At 38.6% G+C, this 21743-nt stretch overlaps 1 protein-coding gene across 1 annotated transcript; it reads right to left on the reverse strand.

Annotated features, from left to right (window-relative positions):
* Positions 1-124: 124 nt before the first annotated feature.
* gcdhb (glutaryl-CoA dehydrogenase b) lies at positions 125-21743 on the reverse strand. Its single transcript, XM_049467644.1, has 12 exons — positions 21638-21743; positions 19483-19592; positions 18249-18275; positions 17995-18135; positions 16225-16287; positions 14004-14174; positions 13219-13348; positions 11364-11580; positions 10937-11040; positions 10534-10659; positions 9651-9811; positions 125-648 (listed from the first exon to the last, which is right to left on the reverse strand). Exons 2-12 carry the CDS (start codon positions 19583-19585, stop codon positions 575-577), a joined length of 1317 nt encoding a protein of 438 aa, XP_049323601.1. The 5' UTR covers positions 19586-19592; positions 21638-21743; the 3' UTR covers positions 125-574.

Consider the following 21743-nt stretch of genomic DNA (forward strand, 5'->3'; position numbering starts at 1 on the left):
GTTTATGATTAACTGCACATCCACAATAAACAGTATATTAATTTTATTTATCTGCAGTACACTTGCAGGATAACATCACGCTTGTTCGAGATGACTCAATGATTTCACTTTGGCTCAACACAGATTCGCAAATTGTGACCTTTATTTTAATACTTTCAGTTCAGTTTTCTTGAGAACAATGGCACTGTTCTTTCTCCCTCGCTGCTCTACTAAATTTACACTTTTTACTCTATATACAAAAGCCAAAACTACAGTGCAAGGGATGTTCATGTTCAGAGTAGAAAAATAATTCTGTTTTTTTAGTTGGAGGCCTACATTAGCTGATTATATATGATAAAGTGACAAACTCAACAAACGTAAAAACAGCTAAATAGCCAGAGATTCCATACCAATCTTTTAAAAACACATGTAACACAGCTTTTACATGCCATATTCTTTTACTATTAAAGACTTGTTAAGGTGTAGTGTTCAATGAAAACCCAAAAGATCAACCACTGGAAAAAAGACCAAAGTAAAGACAGCAGCAGTCGTTGTAGTACATTTCCGTCCTGTTAACATCAGCAGTATCAGGGCTTTACTTCTCCACAGTGAATGACTGCAGTCCTGTGATGGCTCTGCCCAGGATTAGGGCGTGGATATCATGGGTACCTGCAAGAGAAAAGAGAAATGCAGTGTAAAATGTAGAATAAACACTACAAAAACGGATGACGATTTTGTAGTCATAAACTGACATGCCAAATATAATGTATTATCATGTCCAATGGAATGGGATGCAAGATAGCACCTTATACATTATTACAGGTGTGGGTGTATCCAAGCCCAAGGTGTCAACTAACTAAAGTATCTATACTTTACTTTTTACTTCTACTTCTTACAAATTCACAAAATTATTTGAACTGAAATGATCTAAAATGGAAAGTCCTATCTGGCACCCACTTGAATATTAGGCCTTGCCATGAGCACGTTGGCCAGAGTTAAGCGTCACTCATAAGATAACACCTCACAACTTAAAGATAAGATAGATAGATATATATTTAGAAATATTGCTATTTTATTGACCCCAGATGGAAATTCGAATGGTGTGGGTTTTCCCAAGCAAGCTGTCTGCTGAGGTAATTTACTTACTGCTATCCCATGACTTTTTTTTTTAGCTTTTATAGGCGTGAATTTTCAGGTGCAGCATATTCATATATTTCATTTATAATACATAATATTTATAATATAATTAATGAGTATAGTTTAGGTAATTACATCTATTGCAATCTCAATACATTTCAGTTCAATTCTAATTTATTTATATAGCTGTTATATTAGACAGGTTTAAAATTAACCCTCTACAGCGTGAATCATATTTTTCTGGTGGAAATTTGTAATTTTTGGGTGTTCGGGAGGCCCTGTGGATATAAAATTAGATATATAACTTAGATAATTTAGATTTTTACTTTTAATAAGCTGATAATCCCAAAATATGCAGGGTAGAAGAATGTGGGGGAAAAAAAAGATTAATTAATCTAACAGACATTGTCTAACTGCACAAAGCAACAAATAAAAAAAACTGTTTTCATACATTTACAACAATAATGTTAAAATGTAATAATATAAACAGCCAAATATATACTTCTTTACATGTTCTTGCAACTACAGATATTTTTAATTTATGACCCAGTTTTATTCATCACTGTATTGAGCTTGTAACAGACTTGCCATGTAATATTATATTAAAGATAAATAAGTAAGTAATTAAGAAAATAAGGGTCAGTGTAACTTTTAGCAGTTTTATTTTCTGAACGTTTCAAGCTAAATTCATATATAAATATAAATATAATATATATATATATATATATATATATATATATATTTATATATATGCTGTCCTCACTAAAAGTTGTTGCAGGCAACGTATTTTCAGCTAAACAGCTAGTATAACATAACAATATTTTCCAGTCTTGCATCCTCCAAGGAACAGACACATTGTTGTATTTGGCAGGATTTAATGTAGGAAAATATGTAATTTCTTTGTAAAACTGCAAAAAGGAACACAAAATACAGGCTAGTAAGGACTAGAGCAACACTGTAAAATATGTCTAACACAGTTGTATGTAGCTAACAATGAAAAGCATATCATCAGAAACCAAGAACTCTAATACAGAAAATACTAACTAAAATGCATGAATATAACTTTTAACAGTGCAAAAACTTACAGATGAAGCTGTATTTGTGAATTTTAAGGGAGGATGGGGAGGATTGCTCTGCAGATGCTCATTCCATGAGGTACAAGGCAAAACAGGACTTCCTGAGACTGCTACTTCCTGCTATATACACCTACTTACCACTAGGTGGTGCTAGCAAACTTAAAGAAACAGTATACTAAACCCAATACACTCCCCGCCTGGCATATTAACATGCCACGATACACATAAAACAACACTCCTTAGTCTGTACTAAGAGAGTCACTGCGCAGCATTCGAGTATCACCTATCATTTACAGTCCTATGCAGAAGAGGTCTACGTCTTAAGAGGGAGTCTTGTAGGAGTTTCCTGCCTCTTCTGTTAAAAGCAGGACCACCTCCGCAATGGGTCTGGAGAATATCTTGACCGATTTATTCCTCGTCACTTTGACTTCCACCTTTCTTACCAGCCCGTCTTTGCTGGGTATGGCTTTCACAATAATCCCCATCGGCCACTGATTCCTTTTTGCCTGACAGTCCTTCATCAGAACAACATCTCCTGCTTTGAGATTGGGTTTTAGCGACTGCCACTTCTGTCGAGTCTGAAGAGTGCTCAAATATTCACGTCGCCACCTAGCCCAGAATGTTTCTGCTAAGGCTTGCACTCTTTTCCACTGGTTTTTGAGCAAATCTCCTTTTGTGAACTCAGTAGCAGGAGGAAGGGATGTGCTGGTTTTCTGTGTCAGCAACATAGCAGGGGTTAAAATGAAGGGGGATTCTGGGTCAGTGGATACAGGCACTAGTGGTCTTGCATTTACAATGGCACAGACTTCTGCCATAAAGGTGGTAAGGACTTCATGAGAGAGCTTCGAAGGTCCAACCTTGAGGAGCATGGAGTCCAGAATTCGTCGCGCAACGCCAATCATGCGCTCCCATGTGCCACCCATGTGGGAGGAGTGAGGTGGGTTAAAAACCCACGTGCATCTTTGTTGACTGAGGTAGTCTTCAACACTATGAGGACAGGGACGCTGTGAATCCATTTGTAGTTCCTTGAATGCTCCAATAAAATTGGTCCCACAATCCGATCGAAGTTGTTTAGCAGGGCCTCTGATGGAGAAAAATCTCCTGAGTGCATTTATGAAACTTGAGGAAGTCATGGTTTCGATTACCTCAATATGAATGGCACGTGTGGACATACATGTAAATAAAACTGCCCACCTTTTGTCCCTGGCTTGACCACCCCTGGTACGACGTGTAAGGACTTCCCAAGGCCTGAAGACATCAAGTCCTACATAGGAAAATGGGGGGTCTACTTGCAGGCGTTCGGCAGGTAGATCAGACATTTGTTGTTGTGCCATTCTTCCTCGCAGCTTTCGACACGTGACACACCTGTGGATGCAGCTACTGATGAGACGTTTTCCTCCGACTATCCACAGACCGCTAGCACGAATTGCACCTTCAGTGAAGTGCCTACCCTGATGTTTCACACATTCATGATGGTGGCGGGCAAGCAGAGTTGCTATATGGTGGCGGCTTGGGCTGATAAGAGGATGAGCTTCCCATCTTTCAACTTGAGCTCGGTCAATGCGTCCACCTATTCTTAGCAGGTCTTCACTGTCAATGACAGGATGAAGTTTATAGAGAGGACTGGTTTTGGGAAGAGCACAGTTTGACTTGATGCATTTCAACTCTTCTGAAAAGCATTCTTGTTGCACACATTTTATAATGACATGCTCTGCTTTGGTGATGTCAGCAACTGACAAGCCATCCTTGCACATGTGCCAACCAACACATGTGCGACTGCTTGATGGGTGTGAGAAGCATTGTAAGATGTGCAAGAGGCGGGCCACAGCTTTGGTGAGTGACCTCCACTTAGAAAAACGTTCAAATCTCTTTGAATCCAGCTTGTGTCCTTCAATTTGTGTGGTGAGGGTTGTTACCTTGGAATAGATCTCAACATCAGAATCTGGATCTACAAGGTTGTATGTCGTGTCATCTTCAGTGGTGATTTTGGAACTTTTTGGCTTGGTTAAGAAGACCGGACCAGTCAGCCATTTAGTGTTTGCAAGCTCAGCAGCTGGAACAGACCGGGACCCATGATCTGCAGGGTTTAACTCTGTGGGAATATAACTCCATTGCTCTGGCCGTGCAGACTGTCGAATACGTTGTACACGATTATGTACATAGACGTGAAATCTTCTTGTCTTGTTGTGTATGTATCCCAACACAACTCTGCTGTCTGTGTAGAATCTTACTGCATTCACTTTCAGATCAATCTCCCTGATCACGAGATCTGCAATCTCGACAGCCAGCACAGCTGCACACAACTCTAATCTGGGGACTGTCAAGGCGGACTGAGGAGCAAGCTTGGACTTCCCAAAGACGAAGCCAACTTCACTGTGACCATGCTCATTTGTGACCTTCAAGTAAGCCACTCCAGATATTGCTTTTACTGAAGCATCAGAAAAGACGCATAATTCTGTGTTATGTGCCATGGAAGTGGAGAAAGATACATATGTGCGTGGGATCTGTACCTCCTTCAGTGCTGACAATGATTTATGCCATCTTTCCCATTCATCATACTTGGCCTCTGGAAGAGATGTATCCCACTCTTGAGTTGAAAACTCCCTGAGAAGCAATCTGCCCTTAATGGTGACTGGTGCCATAAAACCCAATGGATCGTAGAGACTGTTCACTACTGACAGCACTCCTCGACGTGTGAATGGCTTTTGACTCTCAGGCACATCGAAAGTGAAGGTATCAGATGTAATGTTCCACTTGATTCCAAGGCTTCGTTGGACAGGAAGATCATCCACAGAAAGGTTGAGGTCTTTGATGTCTTTTGCTCTTTCCCCTGCTGGAAATGCATTCATCACTGCTGTTCGATTGGAAGCAATCTTGTGAAGCTTTATGTTTGACACAGCTAACATTTGTTGTGTTCGACGCAAAACATCAATGGCTTCAGCCTCAGTTACAAATGATCGAAGCGCATCGTCCATGTAAAAATCCCTCTCAACGAAGTGAGCAGCATCACTGCCATAAGTATCCTCTTGATGTTTTGCTGCCTTCCTCAGGCCAAAGATTGCTACTGCAGGTGATGGGCTGTTTCCAAAAACATGGACACGCATACGGTAATCTATCACCTCCTTGCTGAGATCATTATCTTGGTACCACAAGAACCGTAAGAAGTCTCTGCAGTCTTCTCTCACCACAAAGCAGTAGAACATTTGACGAATGTCTGCTGTTACAGCAACAGAATCTTTTCTGAATCTGAGCAACACTCCGATGAGATTGTTGTTAAGGTCTGGTCCAGAAAGTAAAATGTCGTTCAGAGAGATTCCATTGTATTTCGCACTGGAATCAAAAACTACACGAATCTGGTCTGGCTTTTGGGGGTGGTAAACTCCGAAGGTAGGGAGATACCAACATTCTGTTCCTTTTTCAAGTGGTGGTGCACACTCTGCATGTCTGTTGTCCAGCATTTGTTGCATGAACTCTGTGTAATGCGTTTTCATTTCAGGCTTCTTTTCCAACATTCGTTGCAGTGTCATAAGACGGTGGTGAGCATAGTCTCGATTGTTGGGAAGACGTTTCCGTGGGTGACGAAACGGTAAGGGAGCAACCCAGCTCTTTGTTTCATCTTGGACAAACTCTCGTTCCATGATTTGAAGGAAGATAAGATCTTCTATGGAGTGAGCAAACAGGTTGTCATCCTCAGTTGTGCAGAAGACAGTTTTTCCCAGGTTGTCTTGGTTTGATGCTACTGATGCACTGTGTGTGTTTTTGTGCTGAGAAGTATGCATGCCATTTTCACTGACACTATAGATTTCTTTCACATGCATCTGATTCTCACATGGAGTAAGGCAAGTTGGTCTACCATTTCTGAGGATGCAGGTCTTCATGACACTCACTCTGTTGAACATGTCTGTTTTGTGAGCACCCTCAATACATACATCACCTATTATGACTGTCCCAAGGTCCAACTCTTGTGCATATGGAGCATTGTGAGGGCCATTGTACTGTTTGCGAACTTTGTGTGCTCTTATGATGTCCCTTCCCAATAACAGCAAGATGTCAGCATGTGGATCAAGTGGGGGGATCTTGTCTGCTATGTTTCTTAGGTGCTGGTGATGGTATGCAGCTTCAGGTGTTGGAATCTCTGACCTATTGTTGGGTATTTCATTACACTCAATGAGTGTAAGTAGTGGGATGGGTATTTTTCCATCTACAGATTCTATCATGAATCCATGGGCTCTTCTGCCAGCTGCTTCCACTATCCCTGCACATGTCTTGAGTGTGTATGGTATTTCTGTACCCTGAATGCCAAATATGTCAAAAAACTCTGACCGAGCCAAAGACATGTTGCTTTGGTCATCTAGGATGGCATACATTTTTCTCTGCAGCTCACAATGGCCATAAGGATACACATTCACAAGACAGATCTTAGAGCATGACTTGCCTTTGAAGTTTTTTCCACATACCTCGGTGCAACTTGATGTGATAGCTGGCTGCCCTGTGTCATCACTCTCCCCGCCGTTCTCTGATGAAGGGGAGGAACCTGGATATAACTGTGGTGCAGGACCAGGATGAAGAGCAGCAAGGTGTTTCTCACTCTCACACTCTTTACACTTGATGGGAGTTGCACAGGATTTTGCTTGGTGAGTTGTAGAAGCACAGCAGCGAAAACATATATTGTTCTCTTTTAGAAACTTCTTTCTGTCATCAAGGCTCATCCTTCTAAACCCTCTGCATTTTTTCAGTGAGTGAGGTTTGTGGTGCATGGGGCACATTTTATCAGGACTTGCTGTGTTGCTTGCCTTCTCTGCTTTAGACCCTGTATCAAATGATGATATACTTGTTTTGTGGACGAAGACAGGTTTCATTTGACCTAACTTCTCTTTCCTGTAAGACATTGAAGAGAGAGTGGATGTGTTGAAACTAGGATCATTTCTTTCTTCAGCTTCTCTGCAGATAAACTCTTTGAAGAAGCAGAAAGGAGGAAAGGCAACACTACGTTCTCTCTTGTATTTGCTTCCCTGAGATAACCACTTATCTTGCAGATGTAGGGGAAGCTTCTCAACAATAGGTTGTACTCCACGTGCTGTGTCAAGGTATGCTAGCCCTGGCAAATATCCATCACCCTTGGCAACATTCAGTTCCATCAGTAAGTCTGCCAACTCTTGTAGCTTTTTATTGTCTCTGTTATGGATCTTGGGAAAGTTCTCTATTTTACTGAACAGAGCTCCCTCTATTGCTTCTGGAGAGCCATATGTTTTGTTCAGTTTCTCCCAAATTGCCTTAAGACCAAGCAAGGGTTGTCTTACATTAACTGATCTTAGTCTGAGTGCTTGTTCACTTGACTCCTTACCCAGCCATTTAATCAACAGATCAATTTCTTCACTTGGTGATAGCTCAAGATTCTCAATTGTATTGATGAAGGTCTCCCTCCATGCTTGGTAATGTTCAGGCAAGTCGTCAAACTTTGTCAATCCTGAGGAAACAAGCTGGTTCTTTGCTAGGAATTTGGCAAGATCAGCTGCTGTAGCATTATGGTTTGCATTTGCTGAGAATGATGGGTTGTTTGGTTGCTCACTGTGCTGCTGGTCATAACTTCTCTGCTGTGGCAAATCTCTGTGAAACTGCTTCATATCACTTTGTTGGTAGATCTGTCTCCTGTTGATAACCTGCGAGTGGGCTCCACTCTGACCAATGTAATCTTGATTGACTCTGACTATTGGAGATAAAGGATGATAGACCACCTTCTCCCTTACAGGTGTCTGGGTGCATAGTTGAGGTGTGAGCACTGGCGGTGGTGGGTAGTAAACATCCTTCTCCTCTTTAAGCTCTTGTGGAAAGTGATTTAGGGAATGGTGGTTAACGTAGTCTTCTGTTCTTTTTTGCACACTTTCTTGAAGGTCTAGAAGCTCAGCTTCTTTGATGTGACAAGTGCCATCCATATCTGCTGCTGCTGACTCCAGTACAACAGCTTCTACATGAGCAGCTTCAGCTTCCCGTTGAAGATTTATAATGTCAATTTTGGCTTCTAGCTTGGCTTTCTCAATCTTGAGTTCACTTTCCTTTTCTTTGAAGGCCAGCCTGGTTTTAGCTGCCTCTGCTTTGGCACGGGCTCTTGCTGCTTCTAAGCTGACTCTAGAGCTTGTTGATGAGCGTGATGAATGTGAAGAGCGTGATTTCCTGGAGCGAATGTCTGAGAGGAGTGAACCTGTTTCAACGCCATCTTCTGAGCCTTTCTTTATGTCTTGAGCTGGAGCACCTTCTGATCTGTCTATGGCCTCCATAGCGATGAATGGTAGTGCAGCTTTGTCTATCCCACAATCGTCTTAAACTCCACACCAAGTGTTCATCTTTTTACTATGCTGTCCTCACTAAAAGTTGTTGCAGGCAACGTATTTTCAGCTAAACAGCTAGTATAACATAACAATATTTTCCAGTCTTGCATCCTCCAAGGAACAGACACATTGTTGTATTTGGCAGGATTTAATGTAGGAAAATATGTAATTTCTTTGTAAAACTGCAAAAAGGAACACAAAATACAGGCTAGTAAGGACTAGAGCAACACTGTAAAATATGTCTAACACAGTTGTATGTAGCTAACAATGAAAAGCATATCATCAGAAACCAAGAACTCTAATACAGAAAATACTAACTAAAATGCATGAATATAACTTTTAACAGTGCAAAAACTTACAGATGAAGCTGTATTTGTGAATTTTAAGGGAGGATGGGGAGGATTGCTCTGCAGATGCTCATTCCATGAGGTACAAGGCAAAACAGGACTTCCTGAGACTGCTACTTCCTGCTAGGTCATATACACCTACTTACCACTAGGTGGTGCTAGCAAACTTAAAGAAACAGTATACTAAACCCAATACAATATATATATATATATATATATATATATATATATATATATATATATATATATATATATATATATATATATATATATATTTTGGATTGTAAGGGACAGAGAAGGAAAATTAAAAGTAATATTAGAAAAATAGGATGAAAACTTATTTCTTCTACACCATCCACTTACATCCAATTTTACATCTTTAACATTTATCCTCAAACAGTCTGAATATTAAAATGATAAAAGTTACACTAAAACTGATCAATTTCTTTTTCACCAAAGTAAATGAAGAACAGTAAATAATGAAGTTTTATACCCATTTTATTTAAGTTTTATTCTCATAATATAATATTTTCAATGTTAAAAAATGTATATGATAGTCATTGTACTGGCCAATAAGAGCATCACTTGGTCATAAAGAGTTAAGAAACCATAACTACAAGCATCATACTGCCCTCTTGTGGACGCAATAACCTACATACACCTTTTAAATTCTCTATTCCCTGTCATATTTATCACCTCTCTCTACCGAACACCTTCAGTCTCTATAGATTAGCTCCCATCCTCTCTTTTCTCGTTCTTTTCTCAGCAGTTTACTCCATTCTCACCTTCGTAAGTGTTGACAGATTCCAGGTTCATAACGTGGCGGATGATGTGGTACTCATCAGCGATCCCGTTGCCTCCGAGCATGTCTCTGGCCTGCCTGGCGATGTCCAGAGACTTCCCACAGCTGTTTCTCTTCAGCAGGGAGATCATCTCTGGAGCTGCTCTGGAAGGAGAAAACAGGATACTGTTATATTTACTTATCTCTAACACAGTAAGGGTTCTTGGTCTTCCTTTCCTGGGGTGGTCCTGATGAGTGCCAGTTTCATCATCCACATTTTTGATCTTTTTGGCAACTGCACTTGAGGAAACTTTCAAAGTTTCCTTCTTTGGAACTTTCAAGTTCACTTCTTAAAGTATTTTTGTTCTTTATTTAGTTGAGTAGTTTTTGCTTCTCATAATCTGGATTAAAACATTACTCAAATATTCACTATTCACTGTATACCTGTAACTCTACCTCTTCACTACTTTACAACTGATGCTCTCAAACACATTATTAAGAGACAAGGAATTCAAGTCATTAACTCATCAATCTAACTGTGAAAATGCAGAGATGTGCTACTTTGAACAATCTAAAATATATAACAAATTCTGTTTTTTAAATTTCTAAATAATTCCATATGTTTTTCTTCATAGTTTGGATGACTTTAGTATTAAATATACAATGCTTAATATTTTATAATAATGAAAAAACACAGAATTAAAGTATGGTAAAAATTAAACTTCAGCCCTGTTTTATAAAAACATATTAAGATAGTCTAAACTGGTAGGGAGAATTTTTAATTCCATGTTTGATTACCCCTTTTTTTATAACAATCATTTAAGAAACAGTAATCCTTTAACAGGAATGCTTTTGGGATGCTGAATAGTCAGAAATGTGTGACCTACTTCTTCTGATCGATAAGTCGGCCAAGCTGCAGGCAGGACTGAAGACCGAGGGTGATCTCCGTCAGCATGTCCGCCATCTTCTTCTGCATGAGCTGATTCCTGGCTAGAGGCACCCCGAACTGGATCCTGGTGAGAAGAACAGAGTGCCAATTCATATCTGGGCACAGTTATACACACATTTACACACACACACACCAGATCAATTTAGAGCATTCAATTTATCTGATCTCCATGTTTTTGGACTGTGGGAGGAAGCCAGAGTCCCCAGAGGGAACATGGAAACTCTACCCAGAGAGGGACTTGAACCCAAGACCCCAGTGCTGGGAACATGCTAACCACTACGCCAAGGTTTTACCTTCAAACCATGCAATAGAATAAGAACAGACAGGTGCAGAGGTCTCACCTGTCCAGTGTGTACTGGCGAGCTGCATGGAAGCAGAACTCTGCAGCTCCCAGAGCTCCCCAAGCGATCCCGTAACGAGCGTTATTTAAACAGCCAAACGGACCCTGAAGAACAGAAACACACAAGGATACAGTCAATATATTTTAGGAAAAACAAGGTAAGCTTATTTCTATAGCTTTTTATAGGACTTATCCTGACTTCATTTTGTAATTGTGGTGCCAGAGAACTACCTAAAGGTACTGTGTGTATTAAAAGTGTTTTAATAAACCATCTGTGCACTTTCACAGCTCTCAGTGCCTCAGTTTAAATGTTATAGCCCTCTGAATTCTATAAATGAACTGTGGAGCTAAGTGGAGCTTGTTAATTGTGTAAAAAACATGGTTTTAATCTACAACTGATCTTCTAATCCAGAGCCAAGGTTTCTTACCCCCAGGCCGGACACGTTGGGCAGCAGGTTCTCCTCCGGCACCTCCACCTCGTCCATGACGATCATGCCCGTGGCCGAGGCCCTCAGGGAGAACTTCCCCTCAATCTTAGGAGTGCTGAGACCCTTCATGCCCCTCTCCAGAATAAAACCGCGCACTTTACCATCTTCACACTTTGCCCAGACCACACAGATATCAGCCACTGGAGAGTTCGTGATCCTGAGAATGAGAAAAGATCACATGCTTCAGAAAAAGAAACAAATGCACCCACAGTTACACTGCACCTACTGGATCTCCCAATAATAAGAGACCAAATTAAAAACCTCTGGAATATAATCAAGAGGAAGATGGATGATCACAAGCCATCAAACCAAACTGAACTGCTTGAATTAATTTTGCACCAGAAGTAAAGCAGCATAAAGTTATCCAAAAGCAGTGTGTAAGACTGGTGGAGAACATGATGCCAAGATGCATGAAAAAAACTGTGATTAAAAATCAGGATTATTCCACCAAATATTGATTTCTGATCTCTTAAAACTTTATAAATATGAACTTGTTTTGCCCTAAATGACCATATTTTTATTTGGAATTTGGAAGAAATGTTGTCTGTAGTTTATAGAATAAAACTACAATAATTATTTTACTCAAACATAAACCTATAAATAGCAAAATCAGAGAAACTGATTCAGAAACTCTTTTTTTCTCCAGAGCTGTATACACACCAATTAAAACAGCAAAACATTATGACCTCTTCCTTGTTTCTATACCCATTATCCATTTTGTTATATATATTAGTCCTGCTGGAAAATGAAATCCACATCTCCATATAGGGAGGGAAGATTTTCTGGGAAAACACTGCACTGAATTTTTACTTGATATAATATATAAGTGTATATATTCTATTTTATCTTATATAATATTACATATATTTTGTGTTCTTCTGCTTCAAGGTTTATTGTCAAATCACCTGTACACCTGTACCCCAGAACACAAAAGCAACAAAATAAAGTTTGAGAATAGCGCTCTCATGTGGGCGAACGCTGTAGAGGACAGAATGTTTAACACTTTTTTTTTTTAGCCAGAGTCTTTACATACATTTGTTGGTTTAAAAAGACTTTATGTACAATGAATAATCGAACTGTTCCCTACAGTAAAGACCATTCACCTCTTCATTTTGCTTTTTTTGTTTCAAAATGTCTATTTTCGACCACAAACATCTCATATTACCTAAACCCCAGACTTACTGGTGAGTGGAATCAATGTATTTGCGGTAAGTGTGTAGATAATACATTACTGTAGCTTAATAAATGGGTGGTTAGGATATCACTGGTCTCAGTAATGCAGTTGTAAGGTAATAAACAGTAATATGAAGCTTTGCTTATTTATAGGAACACTAAGAGCGGGAAGAAATAAAACTCTGCAGTCTATACGGCTGCTTAAAAAAAAAAATCAAAACGTGAATATTAATAGCCATTATTTGTTTTTTGTTTTTTTAGCTTTATTGATCATATAGGGTACATCACTTTGTAGTTGTACTATAGTTACAGACTGTAGTTCTGTATCTGTTTCTCTGTATACTTTATTATTCTCTTCCTTTTACCTTGTTCTTCAATACTCAGGACCTCACAGGATAGCATGGTGGTGGTGTATGAGGTGTTAGTGTGTGTTGAGCTGATGGTACAGTGAGTGTATCAGATACAGCAGCAGTGCTGCTGGAGTTTTTAAACACCTCAGGGTCTCTGACTTCTACTGACACCTACTAGGCAGAGCAGCTACAGGTATTAGGGTGGACAGTGAGTCTCTGCATATATTGATATATAAGGAGCTGAGAGATCTGACTGGTTGAGTTAAACTCACCATGTTTTGGAGCCGGTGAGGGTGAAGGTGCGGCTGGACGGGTTGTACTTGGCTCTGGTCTCCATGCTGCCGGGGTCACTGCCGTGGTTGGGCTCGGTCAGCCCAAAACATCCCAGAATCTCTCCTCGTGCTGCAGGACACACACAGGTGAGATACAACAAGAATTTTATTAGATTTGTAACAGAAGTCAATGATCCAGAATATCATGATACTAATAATAATGCACTCCACATATCTCCATATATCCAGAATTAAAGTAAAATAAATGATACTGGACAGATATAATCTGTCTCTAGTAGATATATAATGGGAAATGAGAACAGTGTGAATTTTTCTTTTGCTAAAAACAGCAAAAAGTACTACCCTGATGTGATAATTATACACATATTAAAAATATCGTTCATGATATTAAACATGTTGGTGATATTATTGTGTACAATACGATATAACACACCCCTAGTCTTTGCTGTATGAAAAATCAGGCAAAAAGAAGACTGTCAAAAATATGGCCAGTTGTGCTCTCTTGGACTCTGGCTGCTGATGCAGAAGAAGCATTTCAATTTTAGGGACACACAGACCCACTAGAGTGTGGTTGATAAGAGTAATGTGGGAATTTAAGGGGGAGAAAACCATCATACGGTGTATTTATGTGTTGCTATTAGAGTAAAATGGGGATTTAAGGTGGAATAACTCAGTTTATGGTGTATTTATGTGTTGCTATTAGAGTAAGATGGGGATTTAAGGTGGAATGACTCAGTATATGTTGTATTTGTGTGTGTTGTTACCCAGTCTGGGGAGGTATTTCTCTTTCTGCTGCTCTGATCCGTAAGCGTTGATGGGATGCATGACCAGAGAGGACTGTACACTCATCACTGACCGATACCCGCTGTCTACCCGCTCCACCTCACGAGCTATCAGCCCATACGCCACGTAACTCACACCAGCACACCCGTAACCTACAGCACACAGACAGAGAGAGAGAGAGAGAGAGAGACAGAGAGAGAGAGAATGAAAAGAGAGAGAGAGAGAGGGAGAGAGAGACAGAGAGAGAGACAGAGAGAAGAAGAGAGAGAGAGAGAATGAGAAGAGAGAGAGACTTTTTTTTTTACTTTTAACACCACTTTAATTTAAACATTGTCCACAAAAAATCAGCAAATAGAACTATAGTTGATTAAAAAACAAAAAAAACAAAACAAAATCAATCAGTGTGCAAAAATCTCAGCTCACACGTTCAGTACAAACCCTCCAAACTCTTCTGGTTCACAAAGCAACCCCCCAGCTCCCCACACAGCAAAGAAAAAGTCCACATTGTCAATGAGGCTGTAATAGGCAAACTCAACACGGAGTCTCTTCATTATAAACCCCCTAACCATCAGAACCGGGTCGGTACCCCCACGACCTTTAATCCTGTTCTTCCTCGTGCACCAGATAGCTAACTTAGCCACACCATACAGAAAGTTCAACAGCACCACTCTGTCCTTTTTCACCACTGAATACTTAGGGCCATAGATAAATAAACTCTCAGTAAAAAAGCCTAAAAACTCCAACCCCCAGTCTTTAATTAAAATCAAAATAGGACCCAACCGGCGACACTGAAGAGAGAGAGAGAATGAGAAGAGAGTGAGAGAGATTATTTGAAAGAGCCAGAAACAAAGACAAACATGAGAAAAAGTGAGTGAGACACAGAGAGAGGGGAAGGACAATAAAAGAGAAACAGAAAGATAGAAGAGAGAGAAAAAAAGAGAACGAGAAGAGAGATTGAGAGAGATAGAAAAGGATAATTTGAAAGAGATAGAAACAAAGGAACAAAAAGATAGAAACAGTGAGAGAGAGAGAGAGAAAGAAAACAAAAAAGGGGACATAGAAGGAAAAAGAGAAGATTGAGAGTGAGAGAAAAAGAAAAAAAGAGATCAAGTGAAAGAGGAAAAAAAGAGAGATAACAAAGAAACAAAGATGAAAAAGTGTGATAGAGAGAAACAAAGAGGGAGAAACAAAAAAGGGGATATAGAAGGAAAAAGAGACAATAGATGAGAGTGAGAGAAAAAGAAAGATCCAGTGAAGGAGAAAAAAACAAAGACAAACAGAAAGAGAGAGAGAGATGGAGAAAAATAAAAAGCAGACGAGAAAGAAAGAGAGAAGACAGAGAGGAGAGAGAAACAGAAAGAAAGAAGGTAAGAGGGAAAAAAGGAAAGAGAGTGAGAGAGATAGAGAGATAAAAGTTTAAAAGAGCCAGAAACAAAGACAAAAAACACAAAGTGAGAGAGTAAAGACAGAGAGACACAAAAAAAAGAGTACACAGAGGTAAAAATAGAAAGAGAAAAGAGAGGAAAGTGAGAGAAACAGAAAGAGAAAGACGGAAAGAAGTGGAGAAATATAAAAAGAAAGAAAGAAAGAAAGAAATAAAGGAGACAGGGAAAAGGAGAAAGAACGACAGAGGAGAATGACAAAAAAGAGAATATGGAAAGTGAGAAAGAAAGAGATAATTTGAACAAGCCAGAAACAAAGACAAAGAAACAAAGAAAGAGAGAAAAGTGTGTGTGAGAGAGAGACAGACACAAAGAAGAGGACAGAGTGAAAAAGAGAAGATAGAGGAGAGTGAGAAAGAAAGAGCAAAAGCAAGAAACAGAACAGAGAGACAGAAAGAGAAAGAATTAGAATAAAATGAAAAAAAATAGAAGAAAGAGAAAAACAGAGTGAGAAACATGGATAAAGAAAGAAAGAAGTAGGAGGTGAAACCAAAAGTAAGCAGAATGAGAAACTAAATATTGTAATAAAATTGTATAATAAGAGTTTAAACAGATGGTCAGGTTTAACAAGTTAAAAAGCTGCACATTACAAACAGTGAACCCCAGACAGACCTTTACTCCCTAAAACAGAGAGCAGAGTCCAGCCCTCTCTCTAAATCCTGAATCAGGCCACACTGGCTCAGCTGAGTCACTCACACACATAAATATCATTATATATATCATTATATTAAACCATGCTTTAGACTGACAGATTAAATACCTTTAATTGTTGGGCCCAAAACACCCATCTCACCCATCTCGTTCACAATCTCTCTGTGGAAAACTGGAAAACACAAAGACAGCTTTATGTTAATATTAATATCAGTAGAAACAAGTAGAACTGCAATCAATACAGCATATACTTACAGGGGTTGGACAATGAAACTGAAACACCTGGTTTTAGAGCACAGTAATTGATTGTGGTGACGGACAGTTCTGGTGGAAACAGGAGAGTTGAGGTGCACATTGAATTCTGCGTGATTTGATCAGCCGTGGTTTTATGTTTTTTTGGATACAATCCGGGTTAACACCCGAACATCCCTTTCAGACAGCTTCCTCTTACAGCGTCCACAGTTAATCCTGTTGGATGTGGTTTGTCCTTTTTGGTGGTATGCTGACATTACCCTGGATACCGTGGCTCTTGATGCATCACAAAGACTTGCTGTCTTGGTCACAGACGCTCCAGCAAGACGTGCACCAACAATTTGTCCTCTTTTGAATTTTTAGCCATGAAAACTCCCACACTAAAATGACAGGTGTTTCAGTTTCATTGTCCAACCCCCGTATATTATAATTACAATAAGCATATCAAATGAAAAAGATATGCTTATTAAACACAGCTTAAACAAGGCTCTGCTCTAGGGTATTTAAAAAAATTAATATAAATAAAAAATAATAAAATAATTAGTAAATATGATGTGTCTGACTTGCTTTATCTTTAAGATATGTGTTCTTTAAGCCTCATTTAGCTGGAACACGGTCGCACAGATGGTGGTTTAGTGAGTAGCCTGTTAGTATATAGCCTGTTAGCTAACATTATCTAGTTATCTATCTAGCTAGCTAACTAAAAGCCATTTTATACTTTTTCGTCAAATCTACGCCGTAGCCTACGCGTCATCACGTATCCTATGCTGTAGCTTGATGCGCACCTCTATGCAAATGTAACTTTGCAACAAGGACAGCTGCAGCTGTGATTGGTCCCCCGGGCCTCGTGTCCCCTCCCAAACATTCCCGCCTTCGTGGTTTAAACTGCAGAGCCGCTAATATGCGCATGCAGAAGTTTAAACGCACTCTGCTGCGTAGCACACTTTAGCTGGATGTGCGTGGGCTAAGGAGTAGGTTTAACGCAGAAGTATAAATTGGGCTTAAGACTTCACTCTCTCAGAAACTAGTTTTTTCAGCAGTAGTCACGTTAGTTAGTCAGAAACAGCTGTACTGAGCTGTCTGATACTCTGTGTATCTGTACTGGAGGCTAGTTTAGCAAGTGAGCTTCAGAACAATCCCCCAAAGGGTTCAAACAAACACCTTAAACCCAGCACCACAGGGGGGGAAGGAAAAAAATAATAATAATAATAATAATAATAATTTCTGTGCTTATTTGTCAGTCCAGTCACACTATCAATCTCGTCTAAACTTCAGACTGAATGTTGTATTTGATCATTTTTCAGTTTAAAAATAACTCAGAATTTGAAGATATTGCAGTCACCAATATGTTCTACCTATTCAGCTAATACTCAGCTGTATATCCTCTATTACTAGTGATGTCAAATCACAAGAAGGATGAAGACTAGCACATGCCTCCTCCAACACATCTAAAATCAGACTCTGCCTCTTTTCCAACCGCTGCTGATGATCACAGCGCACTCAGAGGAAAGTGCAGCAACCCACCCAGAGAGAGCAAGGATAATTGTGCTCTCTCAGGGCTCCGGCAGCTGATGGCAAGCTGACGATATAAAAAAATGAATACAGCCCAACCCATCTCTGCACGCACCTTCATTTCTGTTGGCCATCAGAATACGAGGCATGAGCTTCTCCTGGCAGTAAGTACGGAAGGAGTCCCGGATCATGACCTCCTCCTCCGTCAGCAGCCCCTCCAGATCCAGGGCATCCCTCCAGTTAAACTGCACTTTAGCTGAAAGGGTTAAAACATGAGAATATCAGAATTTAATGACAAAACATTAACAAAAAATAAGGCAATTTTACCCACAAAGCCAAAAACATTTTTTGTAACAGCAATTCACTTACGTGCTTTAACCTGCTTCTTCTCTGCCTCTGAAATGCATAAAAATATGAAATACATTTACAAAAAGTAAAAACATGATTCAACACGCAAGGTAGTGCTGGGCAGTAAAACCGAAAACGTATATCATAGTATTTTTCAGGATTCTGATAGTTTTACTATATACCACAGTTTTTTTTTGCATGACTGGGCTTTAATATAGGTTTGTGAGTTACTGTACTGTTAGGAGTACATATAATAAAAAAACATTAAGGCTTTAAATTAAAGCTTTGATTAGTATTGATTTTACTTTGTCCCACAAAATATATACACAATATATGAAGAAATCAGACTCTATTAGCAGAAAAACAGCTGAAGAATGTAAACAATAGACCTTAAAAAGAGATACGCAAACACATTTTAAATAGTCCCATACACACTATAAACAAACCTAAAATACTCAAAATATAAGTATTTAAAGAGATATTTCTCAAAAGCTCTATTGTACAAGTTAGACAAAAGTTTAATATCAATTTAAAATATTTTATTCTTGAAGCCATTAGAGGCATTACAGCTACAGTATTATTATATTTAAATAGGGCGATAGTAACTGCTCTTAAAGTATATCACTTGTGCTGAATAAACGATTCTGCACCCAGGACTGATCCTGGGCTCGTCTGTGGGACGGGAAAAACTTTTTTCCGAGCTGTGGATCGACTGCGTAATTCTATTCCTCTTTTTTCTGAGTGAATAATTGCTGTTTGCTGTTGTTTTTCTATTTTACTCGTATACAAAACCCTCATACAGTGAGGAACAGCAGCAGGAGCTCATCAGATAAAGTGCTATTCTTGGATGAACTGGTATACCACCCAGCACTAACACAAGGTATTCAAATCAATATTCATTTCAATCAAAATCAATCATTCAATCTATCTATCTATTATTTTCAGAGCATTGAAAATGGCTGAAAAAAAAAGGGGCTGAAAAAAAGATAAATTAAAATCAAGTTTTTAAATAAAGGTTAAACTGAAATGAGGACAAACAAACAAACAAACAATAAAGATTTAATTAAGAAAAAATAAAACAATTAAAAATAAAATAATAAATGCAAAATATATATTAAGAGATAAATATCTTGAATAATGACTCCGGAGTTTGTTGGTCGATTTCACACTTGCTGAAATGAACCGCACACCAACCAGAGTCCGTTTTAAAAACGACCTAAAAATCAGATGTTAAGGCAGTAAAGAAGATCCTCACCGCGCTGAGCCGGAGCTGCAGTGCCCTGAGCTCTGAACGCTGAAGTGACCACACATCTCTGAGGCTGGATGAGAAGACGACACACAGCGCTTCTTAAAGCCATGCTGAACCTGAAACACAGGTAATAACAGATACTGATGTGAATCGTGCTGTGAGAATCATCAGATTCACTTGATTAATCGAATTACGGCTTTCATGTCATTTTAAAAAATGGGGATATCTCACTAGATTTGTTTCTGTCAGAAACCTGTAAATAACTATTTTATTTTATGTGGCATTTATGTGGTGATATTTATATCATATAAAAGATAATATTAATATAGAAGCTGCATGTGAGATTGAAGTAATAGATTGAGATTGAAAAAAAAAACATTTTTAAATGAAAAGAAATGTACAGAAAACAAAAGTCTGTGCATCTTTTTAAATGGTTCTGCTTGTTTACAGATAAAACTGAAGTTTTTTTTATTTACAAACTAAACTAAACATGTAAAAGTACAACACAATAGTCACACTTATGTTTCATTAGAAGCAGTGGTGGACAGAAAACAAAGTAAAATATCTCACTTTTGACTTCAGTACATTATCAGAAATATAAAACAGTGAATGAGCTAGTTTTTAAAAAAACAGCATTTATATTTTATTTTATTTTATTTACAAATAATTATAAATCAAAAAAGCAATCATAAATCATGGTACTTTTACCTTTGATACTTCATACCCTGACAGCTTTAAATCAGAATCTTTTATTTATTTATTTTTTCAATTCCATTTCTGTACCATAAAACAGTAAAAAAATCAATCTTTGAGACATTATATCCTGGAATAAGACTAGTTTTTGTATCAGGCCTGCAGTAATATTGTACTTTATGTACTTTAGGTAAATACATGCTTTGGGTGCTTCATCCAGCTCGGTTTAAAGGTGGCACCTGTTGGGTAACTCTCACATGGTGTCTGCTAACAGGCTGGAGTTGCATAATCCTCCCAGACTGACACTGTATTACTAACCCACACTCTGATCTGCAGCTAAACTTTCCAGACACTGGAGTATATCAAAATTACGACTTATCATCTCATTATTATGACTTAGTATCTCATAGCACCTCGTAATTATGACTTAGTATCTTATAGCACCTTGTAACTATGACTTAGTATCTCTTAGTATCTCATAATTATGACTTAGTATCTCATAGCACCTTGTAACTATGACTTAGTATCTCTTAGTATCTCATAATTTTGACTTAGTATCTCATAGCTCCTCGTAACTATGACTTAGTATCTCTTAGTATCTCATAGTTATTACTTAACATCTCTTAGTATCTCATAATTATGACTTAGTATCTCATAGCACCTCGTAACTATGACTTAGTATCTCTTAGTATATCATAATTATGCCTTAAAATTTCATAATTATGACTTAGTATCTCTTAGTATCTCATAACTATGCCTTAAATTATAATATCATTATAATTGACTTATCTCCAAATTATGACTTAGTATCTCATAATATCTCGTAATTATGACTTAGTATCAAATAGCATCTCATAATTATTACTTAGTATCTCATAGTATCTCGTAATGACTTAGTATCTCATAGTATCTCGTAATGACTTAGTATCTCATAGTATCTCGTAATGACTTAGAATCTCATAATTATGACTTAGTACCTCTTAGTATCTCATAATTATGACTTAATATCTCATAGCATCTCATTATCTTAACTTAGTATTTCATAATCATGACTTAGTATCTCCTAGTTATGAATTAGCAACTCACAATATCTTATAGCAGCTCATAATTATAGCATAGTGTCCCTGACTGAACTGAAGCTGCGTGTGGATGTGATGCTAAAGCGTTAGCATTAGCTTCTGTATAAGACTGTAAACCTGCCGAACAAACAACTTTACTACAGTACTGTAGAATTCATTATACAGCAAAGCAGGAAAACAGGACTGACCTCAGAACTGCTTCAGCTTTAATAACACAACAACCGAGTACCAACCAGCTAACTTCCCTAACCCGAGCTAACCAGCCCGGATCAGTTACCTGTAGCTAAACTAGATAAGAGGACGACGCAGCAGCGCTGACACTGTATCATTATTATTATCTGTTCATATATAATATAAGAGAATAATACAGATATTAATAAAACACTGACCTGTAATCTCTCCTTACTGTAACCCGCAGCGCCTTCACTTCACCTGTATGTAACAGGAGACACAGACAGCGCAGCACTCCGGCGCAGCACGCAGCTGACGAACAAC

Source organism: Astyanax mexicanus, chromosome 19, assembly GCF_023375975.1.
Source record: "Astyanax mexicanus isolate ESR-SI-001 chromosome 19, AstMex3_surface, whole genome shotgun sequence".
Taxonomy (NCBI): Eukaryota; Metazoa; Chordata; class Actinopteri; order Characiformes; family Acestrorhamphidae; genus Astyanax; species Astyanax mexicanus.